The sequence below is a fragment of the Westerdykella ornata genome (assembly GCF_010094085.1).
Source record: "Westerdykella ornata strain CBS 379.55 unplaced genomic scaffold EI97scaffold_2, whole genome shotgun sequence".
Taxonomy (NCBI): Eukaryota; Fungi; Ascomycota; class Dothideomycetes; order Pleosporales; family Sporormiaceae; genus Westerdykella; species Westerdykella ornata.
Genome location: NW_022986852.1, coordinates 1439249 through 1463014, shown reverse-complemented (window position 1 = coordinate 1463014; position 23766 = coordinate 1439249). Strand labels below are relative to the sequence as shown.

The 23766-nt window shown below is 52.0% G+C and overlaps 9 protein-coding genes across 9 annotated transcripts; 5 read left to right on the top strand and 4 right to left on the bottom strand.

Annotated features, from left to right (window-relative positions):
• Positions 1-132: 132 nt before the first annotated feature.
• EI97DRAFT_369176 (SPX-domain-containing protein) lies at positions 133-2573 on the top strand (the record flags this gene model as incomplete). Its single annotated transcript, XM_033795173.1, has 2 exons — positions 133-820; positions 871-2573. 2 exons carry the CDS (start codon positions 133-135, stop codon positions 2571-2573), a joined length of 2391 nt encoding a protein of 796 aa, XP_033657946.1.
• A 2205-nt stretch (positions 2574-4778) lies between these two features.
• Positions 4779-5621, bottom strand: EI97DRAFT_122371 (uncharacterized protein). The gene has a single exon (XM_033793040.1). The coding sequence runs from the start codon at positions 5344-5346 to the stop codon at positions 4885-4887; it is 462 nt and encodes a 153-aa protein (XP_033657945.1). The 5' UTR covers positions 5347-5621; the 3' UTR covers positions 4779-4884.
• A 290-nt stretch (positions 5622-5911) lies between these two features.
• Positions 5912-8191, top strand: EI97DRAFT_369357 (peptidase S41 family protein-like protein; the record flags this gene model as incomplete). The annotated part of the gene is made up of 1 exon (XM_033795185.1): positions 5912-8191. The coding sequence occupies one exon, from the start codon at positions 5912-5914 to the stop codon at positions 8189-8191; it is 2280 nt and encodes a 759-aa protein (XP_033657944.1).
• Positions 8192-9576: 1385 nt separating this feature from the next.
• EI97DRAFT_455301 (uncharacterized protein) lies at positions 9577-10463 on the top strand (the record flags this gene model as incomplete). The annotated part of the gene is made up of 2 exons (XM_033800632.1): positions 9577-10244; positions 10454-10463. 2 exons carry the CDS (start codon positions 9577-9579, stop codon positions 10461-10463), a joined length of 678 nt encoding a protein of 225 aa, XP_033657943.1.
• Positions 10464-11096: 633 nt separating this feature from the next.
• On the top strand, positions 11097-12088 carry EI97DRAFT_122360 (uncharacterized protein). The gene is made up of 2 exons (XM_033793039.1): positions 11097-11489; positions 11726-12088. The coding sequence occupies exons 1-2, from the start codon at positions 11194-11196 to the stop codon at positions 11934-11936; spliced, it is 507 nt and encodes a 168-aa protein (XP_033657942.1). The 5' UTR covers positions 11097-11193; the 3' UTR covers positions 11937-12088.
• Positions 12089-12812: 724 nt separating this feature from the next.
• Positions 12813-13730, bottom strand: EI97DRAFT_439427 (PR-1-like protein; the record flags this gene model as incomplete). Its single annotated transcript, XM_033799556.1, has 1 exon — positions 12813-13730. One exon carries the CDS (start codon positions 13728-13730, stop codon positions 12813-12815), a length of 918 nt encoding a protein of 305 aa, XP_033657941.1.
• Positions 13731-15581: 1851 nt separating this feature from the next.
• On the bottom strand, positions 15582-16758 carry EI97DRAFT_447926 (kinase-like protein; the record flags this gene model as incomplete). Its single annotated transcript, XM_033800130.1, has 7 exons — positions 15582-15675; positions 15713-15933; positions 15985-16194; positions 16259-16393; positions 16433-16538; positions 16612-16658; positions 16693-16758. 7 exons carry the CDS (start codon positions 16756-16758, stop codon positions 15582-15584), a joined length of 879 nt encoding a protein of 292 aa, XP_033657940.1.
• Positions 16759-17295: 537 nt separating this feature from the next.
• Positions 17296-21211, bottom strand: EI97DRAFT_430135 (uncharacterized protein). The gene is made up of 3 exons (XM_033797605.1): positions 20900-21211; positions 19764-20837; positions 17296-19701 (listed from the first exon to the last, which is right to left on the bottom strand). The coding sequence occupies exons 1-3, from the start codon at positions 20962-20964 to the stop codon at positions 17427-17429; spliced, it is 3414 nt and encodes a 1137-aa protein (XP_033657939.1). The 5' UTR covers positions 20965-21211; the 3' UTR covers positions 17296-17426.
• A 431-nt stretch (positions 21212-21642) lies between these two features.
• On the top strand, positions 21643-23710 carry EI97DRAFT_122280 (cytochrome P450 alkane hydroxylase). Its single transcript, XM_033793038.1, has 6 exons — positions 21643-21894; positions 21946-22192; positions 22244-22853; positions 22903-23036; positions 23091-23378; positions 23446-23710. The coding sequence occupies exons 1-6, from the start codon at positions 21808-21810 to the stop codon at positions 23610-23612; spliced, it is 1533 nt and encodes a 510-aa protein (XP_033657938.1). The 5' UTR covers positions 21643-21807; the 3' UTR covers positions 23613-23710.
• Positions 23711-23766: the final 56 nt, after the last annotated feature.

Below are 23766 nucleotides of genomic sequence, written 5' to 3'. Positions count from 1 at the left end.
CGGCCACCATCATTCATGGCTTCCCAGTCGATTCTCGACAATCACTTCTCGCCCATAGCTTCATTTTTCCTTACTTGAAGTATCTATACGACCTCCAGATACTGCGCAATATCCTAATTCACGCTCGTTACGATGCGGTTCGGAACCACCCTCCGCAAGAACATCTACCCGCCTTGGAGGGAACACTATGTCGACTACGATAGGCTTAAGAGGTTGCTGAAGGAGAGCGATACTGGCTCAATCGACTCCGAGTCCGAGACCTGGACCGCCGACGATGAGAGCGCATTTGTTGACGAGCTTATGAACACCCAATTGCACAAGGTGCACAAGTTCCAGACAGACATGTCGCAACAGCTGCGCGATCGGACTTCAGCATGCGAAAAGAAGCTCGAGCCATTGGCCTTGGGGCCAAAGGAAAAGGAGATAGAGACTGAAGGAGAGGATGCAGGCGCAAAAGGCAAAGAAAGGGAAGGAGTCAGTCCGGAGGAGAGGGAGAAGATTCTGAAGGAGACGCTCGAGGAGCTCGACAACATCACAAAGGAGGTCAAGGAGCTGGAGAAGTTTAGTAGGCTCAACTACACTGCCTTCTTCAAGGCGACCAAGAAGCACGATCGGAAACGCGGGCAGGCGTATCGTTTGCGACCATTTCTCGAGACCAGACTTGCGGCGCATCCAATCAACTCGGAGGACTACTCCCCGTTGGTCATCAGATTATCGGCTATGTACTCTTTCGTCCGGCAGAGCTTGGAGGGAAAGCCCAAGGAAGCCCTCTCTTTTGCTGAGAGCACCTCAGGCGGGGAAGGCTTCACGTCGCACAAATGTATGGACACCAGAACCTCTCCAACCATCACCGCGCACTAACAGCCACAGTCTGGGTACATCCTGACAACATCCTCGAAGTCAAAACAGTCATCCTCCGTCGCCTACCCGTTCTCGTCTACAACCCGCAATCCTCCAAGATTGCCGACGGCGCTCAACGCGACCCGACCATTACATCCATATACTTTGACAATCCTAATTTCTCCCTTTATACCGCCAAGGTCAACAACACGCCGAAGGCAGGATCGCTTCGCCTACGCTGGTACGGCCAGCTTGCGGAGAAGCCAGAGATCTTTTTTGAGAAGAAAGTGATGAAGGAAGGAGACACGAGCGAGGAGCAGCGCTTCCCGATCAAGGACAAATACATTGAACCCTTCATCCAAGGAGAATACAAAATGGAGAAGAGCATAGCGAAGATGGAAAGACAGGAGAAGAGCGAGCAGGAAGTTGACCAACTGCGGAAGGCAGCAGGTGACATTCAGACGTTCATCAAGGAGAACGATCTGCAACCTGTACTACGTGCCAACTACACACGCACGGCATTCCAGATCCCAGGCGACGACCGCGTCCGCATATCACTAGACACGAACCTAGCCTTTATTCGCGAAGACGCTCTCGATCATGATAGGCCATGCCGAGATCCGGAGGACTGGCATAGACGGGACATTGACCGCGCGCAGATGGAGTACCCCTTCAACGCCATCCGCAAAGGCGAAATCAACCGCTTCCCCTTCGCCGTCCTCGAAATCAAGACCAAGGGCATGAAGAGATACGAATGGGTCGACGACCTCATGAACTCGCACCTCGTCAAAGAGACGCGCCGCTTCTCCAAGTTCGTCCACGGCGTCGCCATGCTCTTTGAAGACTACGTCAACACCTTCCCCTTCTGGCTCGGCGACGTCGACACGGACATCCGTCGCGAGCCCCAGCAAGCCTTTGAAGAAGAGCAGGAACGCAAGAAGCGCGAAGCCGAAACCGAGTTCGCCGTAGGAAGCCTCTTCGGCGCCCGTGCCAGCCCCAGCTACCAGCCCAAAGCGCAGTCCCCCGTCGGCTCACCCGAAGCCACGTACGGGAAATCTTTCCCCAAGACCCTCACTCCGGCTCGTCCCTCCCCGCTCAACCGGGAATCTAACGACAGCGCCCAAGGCGGCGCCGGCGGTGAAGCGATCGACTCGGACGAAGAAGGCGTGCACGGCACCCGCATCGAAGAAGCGAGCGGCGGACCCTCCATCTTCTCCCGCACCGGACCCGCAGCACTCGCCTCCCTCTTCCCGTCCTTCGCCTCCTCCAACTCCCGATATGCGCGCAAGCAGAAGCAAAAAGCGAAGGACGCAGGTCGAAGAGACAGCACATTACCTCCCGGCATCCGGCCGCCCGGGACCTGGATCAAGGACCAAGGCCCCGTGCGCGTCGAAGCCAAAGTCTGGCTCGCCAACCAGCGCACCTTCATAAAATGGCAGCACGTCTCGGTGCTCCTCGCCTCGCTGTCCCTGGGCTTGTACAACGCAGCGGGCGAGCATAACGATGTCGCGCGCGCTCTGGCGGTGGTGTATACGTGCTTCGCGCTGTTTGCGCTGTGCTGGGGCTATTGGCTGTATATGTGGAGGAATGAGCTCATTAGGAAGAGGTCCGGGAAGGACTTTGATCGCGTGGCGGGGCCGTTGGTCGTGTGTGGGGGGTTGGTGGTGGCGCTGTGTTTGAATTTCGGGTTCAAGGTATGTGCGGATTTCTTTTTCTTTCTCTCTTTCTCCTGAGGCGTGCTTTGCAGGGAGGATAATGGACAGGGGCTAATTGATTATCCAGTACCGTGCGATTGTGACTAGTGACGGGAGGCATGGGCCGGTGCATAACGGGACGGCTTCGATGTGGGAGCAGATGGAGTTGAAACGGGGTTGAGTAAGGTTACAGCCGGAAGGATGTAGCGGGTTGTCGCAGGTTGGTCTGGCGGGCGGGTTGTACTATAGGATGTACACATCACTTCAGAGTTGTATATATGGTCTTTTTGAGAGGTATGTGATGTCGGAGGCGGTGGAGCAGGTGCGAGCACTTTGTTGCCTAAGTTGTATATTTGCTTTGTACGGGGGATACCATTGCTTGTTTATGCTTGTGATTGATAGTGGAAGGGAGTCGGGTGTCAGTTGAGGTATTGGCATGACACGGCTGTTGTATTGATTGGAATGGAATTTTTGTCTGGAGATAGATACGCTACAGGTACAGATCTGAGAATAGGCTGACTATTCCCAGAAACGAAGATGAGTGGAATTCCACTTCGTCTAGTTAGATAGGGAACCGGCATCAATCTCTTCGATTCTAACGGCGTATGGTTACTCTGCCTGGCGGATGAAAAACAATACCGTAGACAGCAAGATCAGCTTCACTGTGTTCTGGGCCACAAAGTCTTCGTTGCCTCATACTCCGTACTGTCATATCAATAAGTCGTATGAGACTCACATTGAAACGTCTGAAAGGCGTCCGGCGGGTGTGCCTGGGACCTGAGCACCCGTATCCGTGTGCCTACTGAGTCGTATCCGGAGCCGGGTATGATACAGGCTGGCGGATAGATAAAGATGCGTTGGACAAAGCGGAGCAAGTTGAAGGACGTACGTCGTTCAGATAGGTTTTGGCTTCCTGAATTAGGCGATCTTTTCCTAACGGGAAATCAGTCAGGTCTGATGTTAAGAGAACGAACGGTTGTGGTGAGACTCGATGGTGGTAGCCGAGAGATAGAGAGATATGAGTATGGGTCGGTCGAGGGCAGCAGAAAGAGCGGCACTACATAGGCACAAAGAGAGTGCCAGACAGAGGGTTGCCTGAATGTGATTAGTGTAGGCGAGAGTCATCAGTATGGGTCAGTGGCGGAACTAGAAGGAGCGGAACCACACGCTGTGGTAGGTAACGAAGACAGTGCTGATTGGAATGATTAAGATATGACTGAAATGGAGGTGAAGTGGTGATGGTCCATGCAGGCTGGAAGTTGTAGTAGTTAGTAATTGGCTGTGGCTGATGGATTGTGGCTGGTAGAGGCTCCAGGGCTGCGATTCTCGATGGCGGGGAGGCCACCAAGGCGGGGAAGGTCGTGACGCGGAGGATGGAGCTGGATCGGGTGTATGCTTGTACCGGAAGGAGGCTTAGAGGCGTGGTAGCACTTATTATTATACGGTCCCCAGGAACAGACTGGTCTCTGAACTGGTCGCAAGAGGTACCGAACGCCAGAAGATTGTTTAGACAACGCAGGCATTGAATGCAGACGAGCTTCCAGTAGTGTACTCTAGGTCTGGACTGCGTCAACGGAGGCTCTCATTGCTGTTGTCCTAGCAATGGTCAAACGGTTATCAATCCGGCGGTTTTCGTGCGCGTTGTCACAGCAAAGCATCCGCAGCGGCATGTGCAGACAGACGATGCTGGCATGGCAAACGCCGAAGAATTACCGTGAGTGCCCCAGGTAGCACAGCAGCTGCATTCGAAACCAATTACCCCGGGGGCGAGTTTGTTCACGATAACCGACGCAGGGGCCTGGACAACGGCTCGACATAGTGTCGAAGTGGCGATACTGGCCGGAGAGAAAGGCGTGTGATGCCAGAGACAGTTGTACAGGGATTGCGATCCGTGGAGGGTGATATTGCAATATCACAATCGAAGGAGGTTTTAGGCATATTGCCGGAAAGAGGACACGGTTCTGTTAGGGCCCCTGCTCTGTCGGAAAGAAAAGATGGAGGACGTTCCACTGGGAATGCCATTGAGCATACCAAGTCGGGCAACCGAATACGCTGTGCTCCAGCAAGAATTGGCGGCACTGGACGATGGTATGTAGCGTGTCGTCGGACAGCAGCAGACGTCGTTGGGGGGATGGGAATGATCTGCAGACGATCCGCGGAAGGGAAAAATAAGGCGGGATGCCAAGGCGCCATGCTTGTTTTGGCTCGTTTTGACCTTTGCCTAGTTCGGCCTCGATTCGACGTCAACGCATTAAACAGCCATTTTGACACGATTGCTTTCGCCGTCGTCTAGAGCACGGCTGACACTTTGTTCACTCTATTCAGCATGCACAGGCCCGTGCCATCAATTTTAGGACTCCTTCCCTGAGCCAATCTCAATAATGACCTGGACCTCCGACTGTGCCAGCCCTTCATCGTCAAAGCCCTCCATCCATGGCCACCGCCTTGAGGACCACCCCGTAGGCCTCGACGCCGGGTATAGCTTGAATATCAGCGTCCGTAACAAGCATTGGGATCTTGACAATGGCGCCATGGTCCTGGGGGCTTCCCCGTTGCTTGGTGCCACCTCCGCATATGCAGCCCGCCTGGCCTTTGCCCGAGGAAACCCACCTTGTATAACGCCGTCTCCCAACAGACCTGGTGCGGCCCGCTCAGGCGGGCGTGGACGGTGCATCACTAATGATTCTCTCCATGGGTATTCTGACCCACTGTGTACATGGATCCCTCCCGGTCGTATTTGCGTCACTTTCTGCTCGCCACTGGGAACACTGCAGCTGGGATGTATCCCAATCGCCTCGGTTACAGCAGTCATAGGGTTCCCTTCTTAAGGGATCACATCCCCCAAGCGTGCGACTTGACACTTTCTGATATTCTTTCTGTTCTCCAAGCACAGTCCGTGTCACTGTCTCTCCCACAATCCTCTTCCACTGTGCGGACACCCGGCAGCAGCATCGGGAGGGCAGGAGTGATTGTGCGCATCTCGAGTGGTGTGGTGGTCGGTGGCATTGGTGGCATTGGTGGCCGTGGTGTACCTGCAGCTGGTGAACTGTCATCTGTGGTTTCACCTGGGCAGGTTGCTGCGCGGCGCGGGCACGTGAGGCTCGATTGCTCCTTCCTCGCCTGCACGTCACGACAACACTTAACTTCTCCAAGCTGCCTCACCAACACGTCCGCTCTCTCTTCCACCTCACGGGCCTTCGTCCGTTTCCTCTTCTCTCGTTTGCCTTCGTGCTTCCCCGTTGGGAGCCGTCGTTCGTTCGCTCATTTCCATTGAAAAGGCAGTCCGAAGACCATCTACGCTCGTTATCGCAGACTCACAACCATTTGTGCGCCCCTTCACCTTCCTTTCATCCTGCACCGCCATGTGGACCTCATTCATGCTGGCCCTCGCCGGGCTGGCCATGTTGGCCACTCCCACGCCCGTTGCGCCTGTCCAGCCGCTCACTCGACCCCATGCGTTCCCCCACAGTCTTCTGCGCCGGCAGAACAATACCATCGACCACCCCTGTGCTCGAGTAGCCCGGATTTACAATGAATCCACCCCCAACTTCTACGGCCAGACCCAGGTCCCGGCAGGCTTGGCTTATGCGTGCATCACATCCGTACCTTTGAACGTCGCCTCCGCCAAAAAGCTGCTTCGCCGATTGCCCGCCTACCTGAACTGGCAGAGCACTCTGACCGCACTGGCCAACCCGCCAGAGGAATATGTCCAGAAGGTGCAGCCTCCAGTCGACCTCATCGCTGGTCTAGGAACCATCGACGCCAACCTGGATGCCGGTAAGTATTCCAACGAGTACGAGTTCGGCTGGGACCTTTACAAGTTGTTCATCTCCGCCCACGACGGTCATCTGAACTACGTTCCTGACTCCGTGGGCGCTGTCTTCAACTGGGGTCGACCTGTTCCGCTCGTGTCCGTTTCCGAGGACGGCAAGAAGCTTCCATCTGTATTCGCATATCCCGACGTTCTGGGCTCGCAATTCAAGAACATATCTTATACGCCATCCCCCGTTGTCGAAATTGACGGACAAGACGTCTTCACCTGGCTCGAGAATGAGAGCCAGTTCGCGGCACTCCAGGATCGGGATGCTCTCTACAACAGCATGTTCTATGAGCTGGCTCAGGTTGGTCTTTCCACCTCTGGCATCGGAACGGGCATGTTCACTGGAGGTGGTCGCGCCAGATGGAAGTATCCGGGCCATACCACCACTTTAAAATTCGCCAACGGTACCTCGTTCACAATGCAAAATTACGCACGAGTCATGGCGAACTTCAGGTATATCAAGACGGGCGAGGACGTCGCGAAGAAAGTCTTCTATTATGGGCCAGCTTTGGCTGGCGCCGATGAGGAACAGGAAGAAGAAGATCTTCCTCCTCAGGGACCGTCTGCCGCAGTAGGTCCGGGGTATCCCACGCCCGTGGTTCCCGGGCCTGCCAACTTGATCAACGGTTTCTTCATCGACGCCCCGGGATATGAAGATGTGGCAGTGCTCCACGTGCCAAACTTCGTCGGTGACACCAGTATCGAAATCGCTTTCCAGCGGGTTACCCAACAGTTTATTCCACAGGCGCTCGCTGCGGGCAAGACCAAACTGATCATTGATCTCCAGGCGAACGGTGGAGGAACCATATTGCAGGGCTACGACATGTTTAAGCAGCTATTCCCCGCCTTGGATCCATTTGCCTTGAACCGCTTCCGCGCTATCGAGCCTGTGGATCTCATAGGTCAGTCGTACAGTGCCTGGACCTCACAATATCCTAGGTCAGAATTGGTCAGTGGATATGTCAGGCAGTACCAAGCAACCTATTTTGATTACCGGTCCGATATGACAGCTGATGGCAGGCCGTTCAGCTCCTGGGATGAGAAATTCGGCCCGGTGGATGCCTACGGAGACAAATACACCTCATACCATCGATGGAACCTGTCTGATGTGCACATTACATGGAATTCCGGCGGCATTTACATCACTGGATACGGACCCTTGGCCAATGTTTCAAGGGTGGCACCTTTCAAGCCCGAAAATATCGTTCTGCTTACCGACGGTTACTGTGCATCAACCTGCTCCATTTTCAGTGAGCTCATGACCAAGATTGCTGGCGTAAAGACCATCGCATTTGGTGGTCGAAGCAACAGCGATCGAATCCAAGCCGTCGGTGGAGTGAAGGGGACCAACAATTTCCAATTCAGCTACATCCAAAACCTGGCCCAGACAGCCATGTACCTTGCTCAGGGCGACTTGAAGAAGCAGCTCAACAACTCTGTGCTGAGGGACTACTACGATGATATTGTTTTCTACCGCGCTGCATCCACCCCTGGTGTCAACGTTCGGGACGGCATCCGAGCCAATGATTCATCTGGAGTCGCTTTGCAGTTTGTGTATGAGGAGGCCGACTGCCGCCTCTATTACACACCCGAGATGACTGTCGATGTCACGGCCATCTGGAAGGCAGCGGCTGATGCGCAATGGCGTGACAGAGGGAAGTGCGTCGGCGGTAGCGGCTACGGCAAGCGCGCTGCCCGAGAGAAGACGATGCGGTTGAGCCGCAGGAGGACAACGGTTTCGCAGGCTGCAGCACTTGCACAGCTCGAAGCGTTCGAACGGACTTTCAAGCTTGAGACGGATTGCCGCCTGAGTGCTGACGGATTCATGCAGCCATGAAGGGCACGATCCGCATCGAGACTATGGTGTGAATTTACAACGCTTTTGCACAGCTTTGCAAATTTCAGAGGTATGTGGCGATCTCGAACGGATGGCGAGTTCGGATAGAATTTATGCGTGGCCGAAGTGGAGATTACCGTATGAGGTTATAAACATGGGAACATCTTGTGGCATATTGCCAGATGATGCAACGGCAGTGGTAATGATAGTTATGCCAATGAAAAGGAAAGCTTTTTCAACGCCACTACGGTATTATATTGCAAGCCCATACTCTCTGTTGTCCACGTGTTGTGTTTGACACCTGACATATCCTCAGTGGTCAACGTAACACGGTTTCAGCTAGGGTCATGATTATTCGACGAGTACGCGCTCCAGGTACGGCTCGAGGAACAATACGGCGCACTGTGGTACTACTTCACTTGGTGGTGCGCGCTGGGTTAACGTTGCCTACTCATTCCAATGACACCTTCTGCGCTATTTCAAGGTATTAACATTCCAATGGCTTATATGCAAGTCCCGGCATCCGCAGAGTTTCGGACTTGTCGTATGTAGGAAGACTAACGAGGTGAGAGAGAGTAGAAGGGAGAGAGACGGTTGAGCTTATAATCCTCAGTGGGGACTTGCTGGACATCCGCACCGACGCCGTTACAACCAGTCTCTACAGTTAGGGTAGGAAGGAAGGTATTTTATACTCAAATATCCGTGGTGTTGCCTACGCAACACTCGAAAAGGGCTCTACAAGAAAAATAATGTCCTTATTCTGCACGCCCTTGAATGTGAATTTTCCTGTTATACTGGGCGATATCCTTAATGGATGGTACCGTCAAGGCTTCTAGGGTGGGCCACCTGTAAGTACAGGTAAGTTTCCACGAGCTAGAGAAAGCAAAGGACGGTATTGGCTGTGTATCCACTCCCCAGTGATTCGCCACCTGGTGCGCAACGTAATTCAGCGTCGCGCTCAGGGACTGAGCGGAGTAAGCTGGAGTCGGCATTGCACGAGGGTGACAAGACGCTGGCTGGGCACATGGGAGCCAAAACGCACTATCGGTATCTGCCTACCCAATGGCAGATGAAGATTTCATGTACGACGCGCCTCTATCACCGCCATGTAGCGGAGCTGAAGAGCCGAAAGCGGCAGCCGTTGGCGAACTCGCGTATTGAGGGCCGGGCCAAGGTCAAAGTCTGGAACAATGTTGTGTGCCATAAGCAGCCTCGAATCAGGCTTCAGTCAGCTCTGACGCGGGCCGCTGATGAGACAAAGCAAAGAACCCCGACGAAAAGATCTGGGCTGCGGCAGCAATCGCGTGTATAGCAAGTGTCGCACCTAAGGGTATCCATAAGAGGACCACCGTTAGAGTGACATATATCGAACTCCAAAAACAGATATGGACGAGCTCGAGTCGCTAATCGGTGCAGATCGCTTCGTACTCTACGAGACCTGGACCCACGAGTCCAGCACCATCTACCGCTTCCAAACCCTGGGAACATGGAACTTCGACTGGTCCAGGACGACGGAAATCAACTTCATCTTCCTCAAAGTCCAAATACCGACTTTCCGAAGCGCAGGCTACGACGCACTGGAAGCAACAGGCCTCGAACTCGACCCCGTCGCCAGACCAGGCCTGTTCAACAACGCGTTGCCGGGCGTGCTGCACCAGAAATCCGCTTTTCGGGAGACAACCTCGGGCGCGGACATTCTGGCCTTTTGCTGCCGCAATCTGGACCAAGTGCGCATCGCAGTGGGGGAGACCGTGCGCATTCGTGTGTTCCTGATCGTCTGGGAGCCGGATGGGAGCAAGGAGCCCAGCTTGGACGGCCTTAAGGAGTTTGCGACCGAGACTTTCAGAACCGACGCTCTCAAAAATGCAATGCCGGCGCAGTTCAAGGCCATTGCGAAGACGGCGTTGAGGGCCGACTTGGGGTGTCCGGATAGTGGACGGCCGACTAGGAATATAGTTGAAGGCAGCGAAACGTCTGACTCCGACTCCGACAACCACCAGAAAGGTAATCCAGTGAAGCATGATGTCAAGCTACATCTAGCTCGATTTCTTGCGTACGACAAAAACTTCCGCCCTCTGTGCAGGACTCTACTAGAAAGAATGGGTAGGATTCGTTTCATCAACACCCTTCAAGTGCTCCTCATGTCGTTTTACAAAAACTTGCTTCAAGAAAAGGCAACTAGAAGACCGCCGATAAAGATGGGGGTAATCCTAGGGTTGTGGTCCGAAACAAGTAGACGGCGCATATGCAAAACAATTGCAGAGCACATTAGGGGGGGATGCATATGAAGATGCGAGAGAGATTAGAAGCCATGCCAACCCTGGGAAGCAGGCGCGAACGGGAGCTGAATCTCCATACAATCCGATCAAAAGGGCAACTCCATCTCCGTACTATTCGATGGAAAGGGTATCTCCATCTCCATACTATTCGATGAACAGGGAATCTCCCCACAATCCGATCAAAAGGGTGCCAGGCTTTGTTACCGGAACAACAATCCCACAACAGTCAGAGCCACGGAAGGCTGAAGGCAATGTCCGCGAGGAGCAAGGCTATGTTCATGGTTACTTCTCAAATGCAGATGTGGGCTCAGAGGTCGAACACAACGAAACGGAAATTCCCGACCTTGCTGAAACGGACTTGGCTCTTCGAGAGTCCAGGTCATTTCAGATGTTACTCAATGATGCTAGAATGTCACTCCTTCCACCACCACTAAGGCAGGTTGTACGCTCAATTCCTAGCGATCATATCTGGCTTTCAAGACAGCAAAATCGGTCTGTCCTGAATCGATTGAAAAGCTTCATTGAGGACTATACACAACTAGAATGGAACTGGTGGCCACTACAGCCTCGAATGCGACTTCTACAGGATCATGAATCTCGACTCTTCTGGACTTGCGTAAGATTCCTACATCGGAAGCACGTCATGGAGCTAAGTTTGCACAGTCTTGTGGAGCACGTCTCTGGAAGGAGATATCACTTGAAGAAGCTGACCTCATCGACCAAATGCTGCCGAACCTCGATAAAATCTCGCCATGGCCACATCGGTGCAGGGTGAAACGCGATACAATGTCCCGGGCGGCACGTTTAGCTAGCATTATTCGAACTGTATTGCCTATGTCAAGTGCAGCCCAACGATATACTCCCCCGTGCCCTCCCACGTCGTCCACAACGACGGGTCAGGCCTCACCGTCCGCCCCTATCCCCCAAATCAACGCCGATCCAGACCAATTCCAGCGCCAACAGGCGGCTATCACAATTCAGCTATCTCCAGGCGTTGAAGATGCTGACACAAGCCAAAAGTGGGTGTTATTTGGAGTGCAAGGATCCCGTCGGACTCTAGAAATCAGCCATATTCCGATTGATAATCATACCAACGACAGCAACCTCTATTGTTCTCTAAGAGAACGCTACCAAGCCAGCCGTGGACGGCTTCGATTGTGGTTCTCTTTCTGGAGGCTAGAATACTGTGAAGTTGTGAAGGCATATATCGCTCATCCCCTGGCCTTGTCGATCACAGCTGACTATAACGCCTTAGTTTAAACGGATCGCACCAGGCTGGATCATCAGGTCCCATAAAGATTTACCAAAAGACCCTGAATACGAATACGACCCCCGACCCCCAGAGGCAACGAATCCTCCAATATCCCGCCACGAATTCTCCATGCATCTCAACGCCTGCGCACACCCATGTTATTGGTCACTCTTTCATGAATGCATGCCATCGCTCGAAACGTCCAGTGCCATAACCTGTATTCCGAAGAAGCGCAGCCCATTCGACACAAAGTCTAATAATTCGACGGACATTTTTGCCTGGGGTTTGGAGGCCAAGCATGTGATCTCAGCCGCTTATGTGGCTGTGTATCACCTCTGGATATTTCTTCTCCCCTTTGGATTCTGGGCGTGGTGGATAAAGGGACACCCGAACGACCTGCAAGGTGCATCCGTTCCTGTCACTGTAGTCCTTGGGCTGCTCTCGCTATTCTGGAGCGGAAATGGTATATTAACGCAAGGGAAGCAGTCACAAGATACAAGCTGATGGATTTCACATAATGGAAACAACCAAGATCGGGGATAATGTCGAACTTAATACGAGCAATGTTAGAATACAGAATATTTGCAAACGTGTCATGTTTCTATGTTATGAAGTGGTACTACTTCTGATTCTAAGTTATCTTAGCTCAAGGCTTACCCTTATTTGATATCAAAAACTGTATAAACGGCTAAGAAGGGTTGTAATCACTGTCCTAGACAGGCGATTCTTAAGACTAGCCCGTTAACATCACAAACCTCAAAAACCGATAGAGAACTTGTTGTGAGTGTATGAAACTTCTTATCATTGTCCTCAGATAAAAGCTATTCATGACGCCACATGTTTGAAGAAGCCACTCATAGAGCCGGCGTGAAAACACATACAGAATAGAAGCTGCAACCTGCTAAATGTGTCGTGTATCGTGTACCCTTGGACATCCTGTCCATAAACCATAAGGGGATTCGTTGGTAGGATGCAGTATCATGCAAGCAGTCGGTTCCGGACCAGCGGCGATTCGCCCATGCAAAAATTGCTGATGATTGAATCCATGTCAGCTAGAGAGCGCTGAAGAATGAAAATATTCTCGAACAGCTTACTCCGCCCAGCTGCCCAGGTTCCCGTTGCTAATGGGAGCTGCAACGTTCTCCGCATAACGGCCTGCATAGTTTCCAGGCGGAGCATAGTTGCAGACCGTGAACTTGTTCATTCTCGTAGGGGTGCCGTCGCTCAGCTTCATCCTATCTCCGCAGTCAATCGAGACGCACCCGACACCCGTGGTGCTCTTCCAGAGCATGGCAGTGAGATGGCCGACACTGTGGAAAACGGTGTCGGGTATGTCAGTAGAGCCAAAGTAGGGTCTCATGGCATCCAGCTCGCCCTTGTACCAGCTCTCCGTAATGGCGGCAGTGACATTGAAGGCATTGCCAGAAACAGTGAAGATATTCTGCCCCTGCTTCAGCTCGCCGAGGAAGGCAGGATGCTCAAAGACGCAGGTTTCAGCAGTCCTTCGAGCGCCGGCCTCGCAGGCATCATTCCAAGTGAGAGGAGGGGCGCCGTGCCTGGCCCGAGCTGCATTGTGATGGTACAGAACAGCAGCCTTATATTCTGGACCTGACGACAAGTATGCTTGAGATTCGCCGGTGGGACGAAGGCCTCCGTCGCCCTTGGGAGCAGGTGATGACACCTGGCTTGGGGCAGCAGAGCTTGGCTTAGGCTCTGGCTGGGGTGCCGCAGTAAGGCTCGACGTCGGTGCAGGAGTGACAGTCGGGGGATGTGGCGTTGCAGACGGAGCCGTGCTGGGCCTGGCACTAGAACTTGGCTTGGGCCACCACCAAACGTAACGAGTATTGGTTGCCGCTGGCGTTGTAATGGGCAGGGGAGCTCCGGCAGTCACGTAGACGGTGATGGTTTTGACCTGGACTGCGACTTTAGTGACGACGCGTCGCTTCTCGACCGGGCTAGCGAAGGCGCGGATAGCGAGAGCCGCAGAAACAAGGGGTAAAGAGCGCATCTTGTAAGTGTTGTCGAGATTTTGAAAATGTTGGTTGGTGTAAACACGGATAATTTGCGTGTCGGTCTTGTGGCCAAATGGGAACCGCAACACTCTGCAGCGGATTAGAACAGCCGCAAGAAGAATTGCTAACCCAATCAAGGAAATCAAAGCATCTTTATAGCCTTGGATTTTGCCTCCGATGTGCAGTGGTACCTTTGACAGGGAAGTTGTCTGATACTCACCTGGCCAGTACCGCCACTAGTGTTTGTGCAACGCAGTTGTTTAATGAGACTCGAAACAGACCGGGCGGGCTGGGACAAAGGAGCGTGGAGAATAGAACAAAGGAGTAAAGAAAGTGGGCGCCGTAGAGACAAGGCCTGCACGGCGAAGAGAAAGGGATTCTGGATGGTTGTACAAAGAAAGGAATGTGGAAATCCTGGTGAGAGGGAGAGACACAACGAACACGAGCCGGGAAGCCAAGAATAAGCGAGACTTAGCATGGGCAGGAGCGGTTCGCGAACTCCTCCTACTGTTACTGTAGTGGGTTTGTGTGACGCAGACGGAAGGTGCGCGGTGGGAGTGGGAGATGAGATTCCACCATACAAACGGGCCATCGGGGTTGGGCCTTGCGAGTCCGACTCTCATAATTTCAGAAAATATAATCTGTTCTCTCCTGCAGAGAACACCATAGCAATAAGAGAGAGCGCTTTTTGGAGGGCAAGAGGGCTGTCCCTGCGACTAAGGAACATGCTTGTCGGACTGCCTTGCTTTATCCCGGTGAGACGGCATCTTCTTTCCTTATCCCACTTATTGGGTCAAATAAGAAGGTGAGCTAAGTATTATGGATATGTTTTATAAACCTTTCTAAGCCCAGAGATTCAAGGCCAAGGGCGTGCAAGATCCGCATAATCCTTACGACTTCAACAGACCGCTCCTGCGTCAACTTTTCCCAACTCTCCCACCAGTACAGCCCCTGTGTCCACTTACCGTTTTGCTCATACCGTCACACGAGACAGCCCTTCCAATCTTTACCATACTTAGAACTAAAGTCCTGGTCTCTGCATTAATGAATTGGCGGTAAACTGGTCTAGTGGTCGCCGAATCTGTTCCGCGAACCCTGAGCCATATAGCCCGCCTGATGGTGATTCGGTTGCGGGTTTCCTTTTTTGGGACGGTTATGGTTACCTCGATTCCTGGTGTGTGCAAACTCAAAGGCTTGCGATGTTATATTCCTACTCCCGGCATTATGGCATTAAAAGGAATGCGCACCCACCAGGATACTCATGGACTTGAGTTTCACAAACTAATACACATATCTATGCCTCGCGGAAATGGTGCCGCAGCAGTCTGCACTCAACTTTCCTTTCGGTTAGCTTTAACCTCTCTTTCCAAACCTCGCCACCCATCGGTGCCTCAAAACGGCCTCCCTTCTGGCCACCGTCTGACGATCAATGCATATTGCTGTCCCCATGACCTGTCTAGTTCGAGGATCTCGGACGACCAGGTATGTCTACTGATGCCGCCATCTCTCACAAGCTGACGGATGATAAATTTACATAGTGGCCGTTTGCCACCTTTCTTACCCTAGCAGCCCAATATTGCATTCCATCTCCCAACCCCAGCCCCCCGTAACATGAGCCCATCATCCAGCTCCGCGGATTACTCGCATGCGCACGCGAGCCCAGCCGAAGCCGACGCAAGGGATTTCGTTTACGCTCGGGTGGCCAGAAGAAAACTTGGAAGTCCGCTCGGCAAGATCCCTGTTATCCCACTACAAGCACCTACGATGCGGTAGTTAGGAAATAATGGAGGATTGCATGAGAAGTAGGTGAGACACACGGGCAACAAGAACTCGCCTCAAAACGCAGATCAGTCAACGTCCTCCAAGTTCCAGTAGGGATCCGCCATGATTTCCGACATCGATACCCTTTTCACAGGATCCAGGTTCGTCATGCGAAATACTCTTTGCCTCACTGTCGAGGTTGGGAAACGTGTCAGACGACGGCGTATCGAACGTTTCATTCGTCTCGTCCTCTGCTACTGCTTCCCACAGGGCTTTCAAGAGCTCCTCGGATTTGGCGCCTTTGACGTGCTTGACGAGTGCATGCGGTAGAGGCCCAAAAGGCGAGAGCAGCTTGTATAGAGTCACCAACACTGGTACGGCCTCTAGCGTTTCAAAGTCGGGGTGGAGCCATTCTACGCCCGTGGTGACGTAGAAGCACTAGCATTTCAATCAGTACATTTGCCGTAGCATCGATCAGACTCAACTTACAAGGAGTCCAAAGGAAAACACCTCAGAATGCTTGCCCACACCCTTTCCTAGCTGGCCTTCGGGGCTGCGCCACATGACGTTTCCTATCCTGTGATTGAAGAGTTTTCCGTCTTCTAGCTTCAGAGCGACATCGAAGTCACCTAGAGCCACCTTGTGGAGATGGAATTGCCCGCGTCGATCTATGTGCCAGTTGGCAAAAACATTATCTAGCTTCACATATAAAATGATAGGGTAACAATAAGCCAAGTTTAACAGCAACAAGCGTGGAGAATACCATACCAAGATGTACCCAGTTCCTTGCATGCATGTCCCTTAACCCAGGACAGACCTCCCGGAGGATTGTCTTTCGTGCATCAAGGGGCAGAGGTGAATAATTCTTCACCAACGAAAAGACATCGGTCGTGAAAACCTCGTACACAACTACGTTCTTCTTGTAGTTCTAGTCAACGTGGGGTCGCAGGTAAGGGTTATCGCCGAACTCTTTGTTGAACTCGAGTAAGTGATCAAGGACGGACCGCGACACCGGGTTCAGGACAAAGAATTGGTTTGCCGAGCTATGTGGTAGATTTTCACTCTCGGTCCATTGTTTTTGGAAGAGAGCTGAGGAATGACGATTGGCAAACTCACGTTGCGAGATGAATATCCAGCTCGGGCTTTTTGGGATGGGAGCAGTACTTGGAGTCGCTTGTACGCACGACCAGAACCCACAATAAGTGCTACCTGCCTCCTCACAGCTACGCGTCGGCCACCCCCTATTTCCCTAGTCCCTCGCATCACGACGCGAGCTTAGACGGTAATCTCTAACAAATCTATGCTAGTGATACCGTCTCTACACTATTAGCAAGGCCACCGTCATCCGTCAAAGTACCTCTGCATCTGCTCTTCTATCAGTGGGGTTTTCCAAAGGCAAGTAGGTGTGAATAAGCCCAGGTGCTCTCATCATTGCATAATTCTCCTGTTCGGGACCTCTCTGCACTCTGGAATGGGTTCTCCGTCAAGTAAAAACCTAATTTGTTACGTTCCGCGAAGCGGACAGAAGTGTATGTACCTATCCAAGGGGACCGGAAGAAGCACCTAGTCTCACAACGGACACACAATGCATCCAAAGTCCCCAGTCAGCAACATATTTGTGAATTGGAGGTACATGTCCTACGGATATAGTAAAAGCTCAGTCTTGGTCACTTTTTAGTAGAACGGAAATTTCACTGACACCAATGCTCTACTCTGTCTATGTGAAGGTGTTACTACTATGTAGGCGGCTCGATGTATCACCATCATCGCTGTAACTTTACACGGCTTGTGAACATTGCAGGAGTGTAATATTAGGTGTTAAGATTATTCTGCTAACCTATATGCCAGTAATGTCCTCCTATGCGAAGACGAATTGCCATCACTATCGCATCTCTTCGTGCTACCGAGCCTCCAACGTACGAGTTATAACTTCAGAGAACATATAAAGGATCCGTTACGTTTAATTCAGCGACTGGCAACTTTATCCTGATGGCGGCAATCTTTTCCTCCTGTCCCTGGTGACGGTAGATGCTCACGAGCATCCTACCTGTCTTGATGAGATATGGATCCGTGAGGGGGGCTGCATTCTGCCATGGTAGCCTGTTCAATAGAGGCCTTTTTCTCGTTACTTTATCCAAGACATCGACGCAGTACTTCTCCGCCTCCTGCAGGTTCCCGAGCTTGAACTGTATGTAGGCGTAGCCATACATTTGATAAATCCAGTCGGGAGTTCCTACCATATGAGAAGGCATGACTGTAAGCAATGGACGCACGGTCTCTTCCGCTTCCTTCCATTTACCGGACTCCACATACGCTTTTCCCAGGTTCGATCTTGTCATGGCCATGCCAACATGGTGTGGCCCTAGTGTCCGTTTTACGACCGGGACGACGCTCTCAAGCAAGGCCACAGCTTTGTCTGGACGGCCCCGCTCAATATATACCTTTGAAAGGTCGTTGATGGACCATAATGTGTACGCATGTTCCTCTCCCAGGATCTTCTTTCTTGCATTCAGCACATTTTCCACTAGCCGTTGTGCGGCACTAAGATTTCGCTTCGTTTCACATAGTAGTATCCCAAGCTCGTTCCTCGTCATCAGCGTGTCCGGGTGGTTGAGTCCGAAGAATCGTTTCTGGTACTTGATTACCCAGACTAGAAGTTCCCTACATTTCGAGAACTCACGAAGATGGAGGTATGTACGAGCCAGGTTGAACATAGCTGTCAGGGTCATTGGGTCTTCTGGCCCAAGCCGCATTTTCAACCCGTCTACCGCTCCCTCCCCGGCCATTTTCGAGAGATCTCTCAAACCTGCAAGCCACAAAGTAAGGCTGATGTCGCTCAAGGCAAGACAGTATGGAATGTGTCTTGGCTTCCATATTGGCCAGGCCGCCCAGTCAGAAAGATGCGGACGACGCCAGCGCAGTACGTTCATTATCCCTCTTTGGAGTTCTATAGTGGACCTGATCTCGAACAGATTCCAACGTGATTGCGCCAAGCTACGTTGGGCACGAATGGTGTCTTCATGTCGGCTTCCCAACTTCTTCTTCCGAATGCGAATGACTATTTCTTGAAGATGGCTCGCGTGTTTCCACTGACCTTGTTCGGCGTACACCCAAGCAAATCTCTCTAACTCGGCAGCAGTTTTCAGAGTTTCGGACTTTCGAGGGTTTTGATGTTTGTGTAGCTTGAGGCACGAGTTTATGTGCGGCAGAAGAAGGGCTCGAAATTGTCGCCCTGATGCCTCCAAGTTTGGTGATATGCATTGGGCCAGTATCGCCATGGTGCACTGCAGCCAATGCGTCTGTTGTTCATATGCAAGCCTGTCCCGTGCCCAATCGTGGACGACTGGATGGATGGTGCATGAACCTTGGGTTGGCTCGTATTCGATTATTGAATAGTCGCATAGGACTCTTATTGCTCTTCGAAATCTGGCTTGCTCTGCCTCACTCCATACGGGCGGGAGAATGTCAGGGAGCCGTTTGGGCGCATACTTCGAATACCTCAACTCATACCAGGATCTCTGGAAAATGCGCTCTGGGATTGTTTCGTGGTGCATGAAAGCGAACAGGTGCATCAAGTCGACTGCGTCTCTGTGCTCCAACGAACCTCGACTAACAACCTTCTCAAACGGAATTTCCCAAGTACTAGTAATGTTCAATTCGTCCACGCTCTTCTCGCTTGAGCGACTCAGCATGTATTTCCGATGCGGTAGGTAGTACGTCAAGTATCTCTCCAGTGTATAGATATTGCGGCGAATAGTTGCGCCGGCATGCTGTATTGCGAGGGGCAGGTATCCTAGTTCGACCGCAATACCCTCAGCAAGGTGCCATTTCTTAGGGCTAGTTGGGCTGGCCATGTTTGAACTCCGGTGTTGCTTCGGGTATGCGGCCTTCAAAAGAAGAGTTACAGCTTCATGGGGTTCCATACCGCGGAATCTGATATGGCCGACTGTAGCATGTTCGACGGCATTAGGATTACGAGTTGTCACTATAACATGGCCGTTACCTTGGCTCGGGTAGTAAGCGGATATATCCGACTCTGGATCGTCTGCATTGTCCAAGATCAGGAGCCACGGTTGCCTGCATTGCGATAGCCAATGGAGTGTCGAAGCCATCGTAGTGCCTCGTCCTGCTTGTGTACCTATGACGGCGTATTCAGATTCGACCGTCTTTTCGCTGCTAGCGTCGATCCAGAAAACTCCCCAGTACCTGATGAAGCAAAATCAGTGTCCAAACTTCGGAGAGTGGGAGTTGAGCCGCTTTGAATATACCTCTGCTTGTTGTCCTCAACATATTTTAGACAGAACTGAGTTTTTCCGGAGCCTCCCAAGCCGTAGATTACCAAGACTTTAGTGCTGGTTTGATCACCATGCTTTCGGATGGGACCGAGCATGTTCTTCACCTCTATCAAGTGCTTTTCCCGCCCAGTGAAATAAGGATCAGGCTTTCGACGACAAACGCACCATTGGTTGTAATCTGACGGATAGGAGTCCGCTTGAAGCAGGTGATGACGTTGAACGTGTAACAACTCCTCTACCTCCTGCTGGCGTTTCCGATCGATCAGCTCCGCATCTTTTATCCACCGTGACTTGACCAGCGCGGGTGCGCGTCTGGCATAACGTGTGAGCGCTTCGAGAACCGGTCGGAATCTGCGGTCTGAAATACTTGGAAACTTGATCATCGTAGAGTGGGTTGCCATGATACCGCATTTCTCAACATTGTCCCACGCAGGAGCCGCGGAGTCCTGGTCAACGACATAGAATCTGCGGTTTCCATGCTTGGTTTCCAATTCTTCCCAATAATTGAATATTGAGAACTGCTTCATCAACGGCGCGAACTGGTCATTTATCTCATTCAACATCTCGGATCCCTTGCGCAGGTTGAGCATAAAATGAGTCGGCCCAGAACTCGGATGGCTTTGTGCTAGGACACTGTCTGCACTGATGCCATTATGAGGTGTTCCAAAGAATAGGATGCCGTATGTGCACGTGTATATTGATCTTTGGTGTTCAATAGCTTTGGCTTCCCTTGAGCTAGAGTATGCTAAGGCCCGTTTGGCTAAAAGACCTCCGAAGCCATGACAGACGAAGATGATGGGGCGATCAAAGGCATCCTCTAGCTCGCGATCGGCGCACAATTCGGCCACAAGGCTTGTTGCCTGGGTAAGGAGTGGGTTCGAAGAGCATGCACCTGGTGATGTGAAGGCCTCTGAGTTATAGTTGTAGAGCAACACTCGAAAGTGGTGCAGCTTGTCCGGTAGTAGGTCCCTCAACCAAAGAACTTGCGACTTCGGGTCTGTCCAAGTCTGGACCCCATCTTCATTCAGGTCATGAATGGCGACAATGCTACAACAGTGTCAACTTTCTCTGCGTTGGCTTGGATACGTAGGCAGCTGGTATAAACCTACTCAACTGCTCCGTCGGTTGTCTGCTGCGGGGCACTCCTTCGTTTTGTGATCTCTGTTATTGCCATAGCACATTTTTGTCGCTGGCTAGTCAATTCTGCTAAAGGAATGAATTATGGAGACCGCGTCGGATCTCACATGGGGCCACTCTGGAAAGTCGTTAGATATTGAAACACACCCTGCAAGCTCGTGGCAAAATGCCTGAGCTTACGGATTGCCAGGCGATTGGGCGGGAGTGGCTGCTTTGATGGTTCGAGACGGGAATGGCTGGGAAACTTCGCCTGCGGGTCTCGAGGGAATTCCGAAACGAGGGACGTTGTGGGCGGAAGCTGCAGGTGGCCATATTTGTTGAGTGCAGTTGCCGATATAATCGAAGATATTAGTGGCTGGGGAAGCGCCAGCCTGTTACGGACCTCCTCTTCTGGTACTCGCTCACATCCCAATCCACCAATCCTATATGCATTTGGCCTGTTCGCCCCCACACCCCCTCCCCTTTCCCTCCAAAACAACACGGAACACCGCCCCTGCAGCTGTACCGCATTGTACCGCGCCGCTGGAAGCCTACAATCACAGGGTTTGAGGAACAATCTGTTTCTATTAAGCAAATCACGACATGTGTTACGCCCCTGCGGCCCCTGGAGTTGGACGTGGAAAGAGACGGTAACCTATCACTACCGCCGTGCACGAGAAGCACAAGAAGAACGTCCGATATCTACATGCATTTGTCCCGCTTTCGCAGCAGCTGCTTACGCCACTTCCACTGGGTTTTCAGAGCCCCTTTCGTCTGTCGCGAAGCGGCGCGCGCAATTTTACATGATTGAGAAATCGACGTGACACATTCACTATTCCTGCGCATCGAACTAACTGGCAGCTACTTGGCTCTTTCCTTCCCCTGACGGTCATTAGAAATCATGACGCAGGCACTTCTTCCTTTGGTTGGCCTCATTCTGATAATATGGATTTCCACACGCTATATAACCCGTCGTCGTGAACGACTGGTAAGCCCATTGAAGTACCCAATTCCAGGCATGCCGCTGACCAAAACACAGGCAGATGAAGCTTTTGGTCGGCACCATGGCTGTCTTCCCGCTCCGAGACTGCAGAATCAGAGGCCATTCGGGGTTGACCGCCTCGAACAGATCTTTCGAGCCGATGCTGAATCACGGTTAATGGAACTATTTCTGTTTCATTTCCGCCAGACAGGCAGTACGCTAGAGCAAAAGTTTCTCGGGACCAAGGCATATGGCACCATAGAGCCGGCCAATATGGAGGCTATCCTTTCCACAAGTTTCAAAGGTTGAGAAGAGCCTACAGATACATACTACATAAGAGCTGACTTGATTCGAGACTTTGGCATGGGGCCGCGACGAGATATCACATATCCAATGTTTGGCGACGGCATATTTACGCAGGAGGGCGCTGCCTGGAAACAGTCCAGGGATATGCTGCGACCCCAGCTCCAACACAAACAATACGAAAACTTGGAGCTCTTCCGACCTGCTGTAGACGACCTGATCCAAATCATCCAAGAAAGTAAAGGCACTGTAGATCTTCAGCCCTTGTTCTTCCGCCTGACGTTGGACACAACCACGGCGTTTCTGTTTGGAGAATCAGTGCGCAGCCTGATTACGCCCGAAGCTGTTGGAGAGCGAACATTCGCAACGTCCTTCAACACTGCTCAGCAATGGGTCACGAAACGCTTTCGACTCCTCGACCTCTACTGGTTTATCAATCCACCAGAGTTTCGACAAGCCTGCCAGGACGTGCACAAGTTTGCAGACCAAATCATTGACCGTAATCTCTCGTCGAACAGAACTGAAAGTAGTGACTCGGGAAGATATGTTTTCCTAGATACCGTCGCGAAAAGGACAAAAGATCGAACTGCGCTCAGAGGCCAGATTATCAACCTTCTAACGGCAGGAAGAGACACAACCGCATGCCTTCTCTCGTGGACATTGTAAGTCAGCGTCTGCAATAAATACAGATCCGCTCTCTAATCTCGTCAGCTTTTTGCTCGTTCGCCATCCGAAAGTCTTGGAGAAACTGCGCGCGGAAATCGCATCCACATGCGTGCCAGGTTCGAGTCTAAGTCGAGATGTTCTCAGAAACATGCGATATCTTCAGAATGTTCTCAGGGAGAGTCAGTTCCTCCGAACCCCTCTTATTATTCCCATCTCCAAGCTAACCTGGCTAGCATTACGACTTTACCCGTCTGTTCCTGTCAATACGCGTACGACAGTGAGGACTACGATGCTCCCGACAGGTGGCGGGCCAGACCGCAAGTCTCCAGTTCTTATCCCCAAAGGCAGTGCTGTGGCCTTCAGTGTATATTCCATGCACAGACGCCCTGATCTTTATGGCATGGATGCTGAACTATTCCGACCGGAGAGATGGGACGAAGACATGCCTTTACAGCACAACCCCACGAACGCAAAATGGGGTTACCTTCCTTTTCACGGTGGCCCACGCATTTGCCTTGGAAGTGAGTACCATTTCTCTCCCCGATGACGTAGGTCGCACTCATGCTGATTGAATATACCTTCTGTTAGTGGACTTTGCTCTCACGGAAGCTGCGTACACTGTCGTACGGCTCCTCCAGAGATTCCAAACCATCAAGCTTCCAGAAGGGGAGGTTGTAGAGTTGGTGGGCGTTGAGAAACAAACGGCAACGCTAGTAATATCAATCACAGAGGGCTGCAAGGTCGATATCGAATAGTCATTAAGCTCTAATAGACGACATATTTTGAGCTGGGAGGATGCAGCAGAGAGAACTAGCTGAGAGGGATCTTAGCTACAGAGCCTACCATCTTACGAGCTATCGTCCGGTCTGACCTGCTTCGCCTTCTAACACCCGCTATTCAATCCCCCAG

Excerpts from the sequence above, each read along its gene's own strand:
- EI97DRAFT_122371 (XM_033793040.1), bottom strand. The coding sequence starts at position 5,346 with ATGACTGCTGTAACCGAGGCGATTGGGATACATCCCAGCTGCAGTGTT.
- EI97DRAFT_122360 (XM_033793039.1), top strand. The coding sequence starts at position 11,194 with ATGCTGCCGAACCTCGATAAAATCTCGCCATGGCCACATCGGTGCAGG. Across the intron at positions 11,490-11,725 it reads GATGCTGACACAAGCCAAAA|TTTAAACGGATCGCACCAGG; the intron begins GTGGGTGTTATT and ends ATAACGCCTTAG.
- EI97DRAFT_430135 (XM_033797605.1), bottom strand. The coding sequence starts at position 20,964 with ATGGCAATAACAGAGATCACAAAACGAAGGAGTGCCCCGCAGCAGACA. Across the intron at positions 20,838-20,899 it reads ACAACCGACGGAGCAGTTGA|CATTGTCGCCATTCATGACC; the intron begins GTAGGTTTATAC and ends ACACTGTTGTAG. Across the intron at positions 19,702-19,763 it reads GTTGAGGACAACAAGCAGAG|GTACTGGGGAGTTTTCTGGA; the intron begins GTATATTCAAAG and ends TTGCTTCATCAG.
- EI97DRAFT_122280 (XM_033793038.1), top strand. The coding sequence starts at position 21,808 with ATGACGCAGGCACTTCTTCCTTTGGTTGGCCTCATTCTGATAATATGG. Across the intron at positions 22,193-22,243 it reads CCTTTCCACAAGTTTCAAAG|ACTTTGGCATGGGGCCGCGA; the intron begins GTTGAGAAGAGC and ends ACTTGATTCGAG. Across the intron at positions 23,379-23,445 it reads CCCACGCATTTGCCTTGGAA|TGGACTTTGCTCTCACGGAA; the intron begins GTGAGTACCATT and ends ACCTTCTGTTAG.